General features: G+C 46.8%; 1 protein-coding gene across 1 annotated transcript; it reads right to left on the bottom strand.

The window, feature by feature from the left end:
- Nucleotides 1-596: 596 nt before the first annotated feature.
- LOC147990418 (uncharacterized) lies at nt 597-1509 on the bottom strand. Its single transcript, XM_087538216.1, has 3 exons — nt 1378-1509; nt 1007-1292; nt 597-925 (listed from the first exon to the last, which is right to left on the bottom strand). The coding sequence occupies exons 1-3, from the start codon at nt 1480-1482 to the stop codon at nt 597-599; spliced, it is 720 nt and encodes a 239-aa protein (XP_087394342.1). The 5' UTR covers nt 1483-1509.
- Nucleotides 1510-2085: the final 576 nt, after the last annotated feature.

Raw genomic sequence — 2085 nt, forward strand, 5'->3', positions numbered from 1 at the left:
TATTATGTAAACTTGATCATTTTGTGCTAACATAAGTTATTTTGGAGCTAACCTATAGGAAACTAAGCATATAAGCTGTAAGTTAGTATATTAGAGCCAACTTAGGTAAAATGAAGCTAACCTATGTCATTTTGGAAAAGAAGAAGAATAAGAAAAAGACTATAAGCTTATTATGTAAACTTGATCATTTTGTGCTAACATAAGTTATTTTGGAGCTAACCTATAGGAAACTAAGCATATAAGCTCTAAGTTAGCATATTAGAGCCAACTTAGGTAAAATGAACCTAACCTATAGGAAACTAAGCATATTAGAGATAACATAGGTAACTAAGTATATATATATATATATCATTTTGGAGATCTGACATACCTGACAAAGTTCAGTTCTCATGCATTGTTCTTCTCCTTCTCCTTCCTCAGCCTGATGCGCCAAGAGCGGCGAGGCGGTGGAGGCGGTGGAGGCAGTGGGATGTAGTCTTCTACCTCAATTGGCGTGGTCATGTCGCCTAGCTGTGGGATCGCCGGCGCCACCACCGGTGCGTGGTCATTGTCAGGCACCACCACCATCGCGAGGCCACCTTCAGGCACGACCATCGCTAGGTCATCCTCAGCCACCTCCATCGCTTGCCCATGGTCAGCCACCACCATCTCTTGCCCTTGTCAGCCACCACCATCTCTTGCCCTTGGTCAGCCACCACCAGCGCTAGGTCATCCTCAGCCTGATGCCCATCGTCATCCTGCAGCTCCTCATCCCCACCCTGCTCCTCTTCTCCCGCACTCCAGTCCGGATCATCCTTCTTGTTGTCTATGATGCTGCCAGAATCGCTGCTGCTTTCGCTACAGCCAGAATCGCTGCTACTTTCGCTACAGCCATGGTCGCTGCTGCTTTGGCTGTAGCCATTGTCGCTGCTGCTGCTCCCATTACCTGTCCAAATGCAACAATGGCTGTTAACAATCGATGTGAGACAAAGCCAAATGTAGAGGAATAAGAAGAGGCAGAACGTACCGGCATCATAATCTTCAGCGTAGCGCATGCGACACATAGTCGCGTTGAACACCTTCACGATGAGCATGGTGGCGTCGTCGTCGTACATGAAGAGAAGGAAGTACCCCAGCCGCAGGTCGTAGGCACGGTAGAACTTCTCCCACCCACGAGACAAGTACATGTGGCCCTCCTTGATCACCAACTCCACATCCCACAGCCTGCGAAACCCGCTGCCGGCCTGTCGCAGCTTCACATTATTTGGCGGATCTTCACCCATCAGCATGTTCATAAAACTGTCAGGCAGCCTCTGCAGTTTGGGACAATGAGTGATGTAGGCAAACAACAGATATCATAATGAGATGGGTGAAGGGGAGATCTCTCGTTTTATATACCTGTGTCATGGATGATACTGAAGTCCCAAGTATGATAGTGAAGAACTCGGAAGCATCCAACTCGTACTGCGGTGTCGCAGAGCGGCGGTGGCTGCTTCCCGCCATCTCTGATAAGCAGCAGAAGAGACCAATTAGTACCCTTACAATAGATCATAAAACATATGGAGTACCCGAATTTGCCAGAACGGAAGTTAACCGACATTCCGGCAAACTCAAGGGCCTCTCGGGGTACCTGCAAAATCATTATCCCCGCGTAATGAAGTCGCCAATGGGTCATTTCAGAAGATCACAAGTAGCATCATCACAAGTACAACATCATCACAAATACAGCAGCAGTAGCTGTGAATACATGCATAACAGCAGCAGCAGCAGCAAGAACAAACCAGCAGCAGCAAATAACAACACAACAGCAGCAGCATAACAACAGCAATAGTAGCAAGAATAAGAAGCAGGACTACAACTAGAATGTTAACCAAGGAAGCTTTAACAAAATTTGCTTGCAGCAGCAGTAGCTTGCAATTTTGCTTGCTTGCACTGCTTGAGTAGTCCCAGGCTGTTCTACTGTAGGTAGTGACAAGGCTATTATTACTGCCAAAAAACCAGGGATATTGTCTTTTAACCTGGGCATATTGCTGTTGTCTTTTAACCTGGGCATGATTAATGATAATGATAGCACACTGAACTTGTCTCGTGGCTACAAGTGGCAGC

The sequence above is a fragment of the Triticum urartu genome, chromosome 1A, assembly GCF_056163025.1.
Source record: "Triticum urartu cultivar PI428250 chromosome 1A, HENAU_Tu73, whole genome shotgun sequence".
In the NCBI taxonomy this organism is placed as follows: Eukaryota; Viridiplantae; Streptophyta; class Magnoliopsida; order Poales; family Poaceae; genus Triticum; species Triticum urartu.

What these genes read in the sequence shown, in the direction of transcription:
- LOC147990418 (XM_087538216.1), bottom strand. Translation starts at nt 1,482, where the DNA reads ATGGCGGGAAGCAGCCACCGCCGCTCTGCGACACCGCAGTACGAGTTG. An exon ending in CAGTATCATCCATGACACAG is followed by an intron (nt 1,293 to 1,377) that starts GTATATAAAACG and finishes CCCAAACTGCAG; the next exon opens with AGGCTGCCTGACAGTTTTAT. An exon ending in CGCTGAAGATTATGATGCCG is followed by an intron (nt 926 to 1,006) that starts GTACGTTCTGCC and finishes GCATTTGGACAG; the next exon opens with GTAATGGGAGCAGCAGCAGC.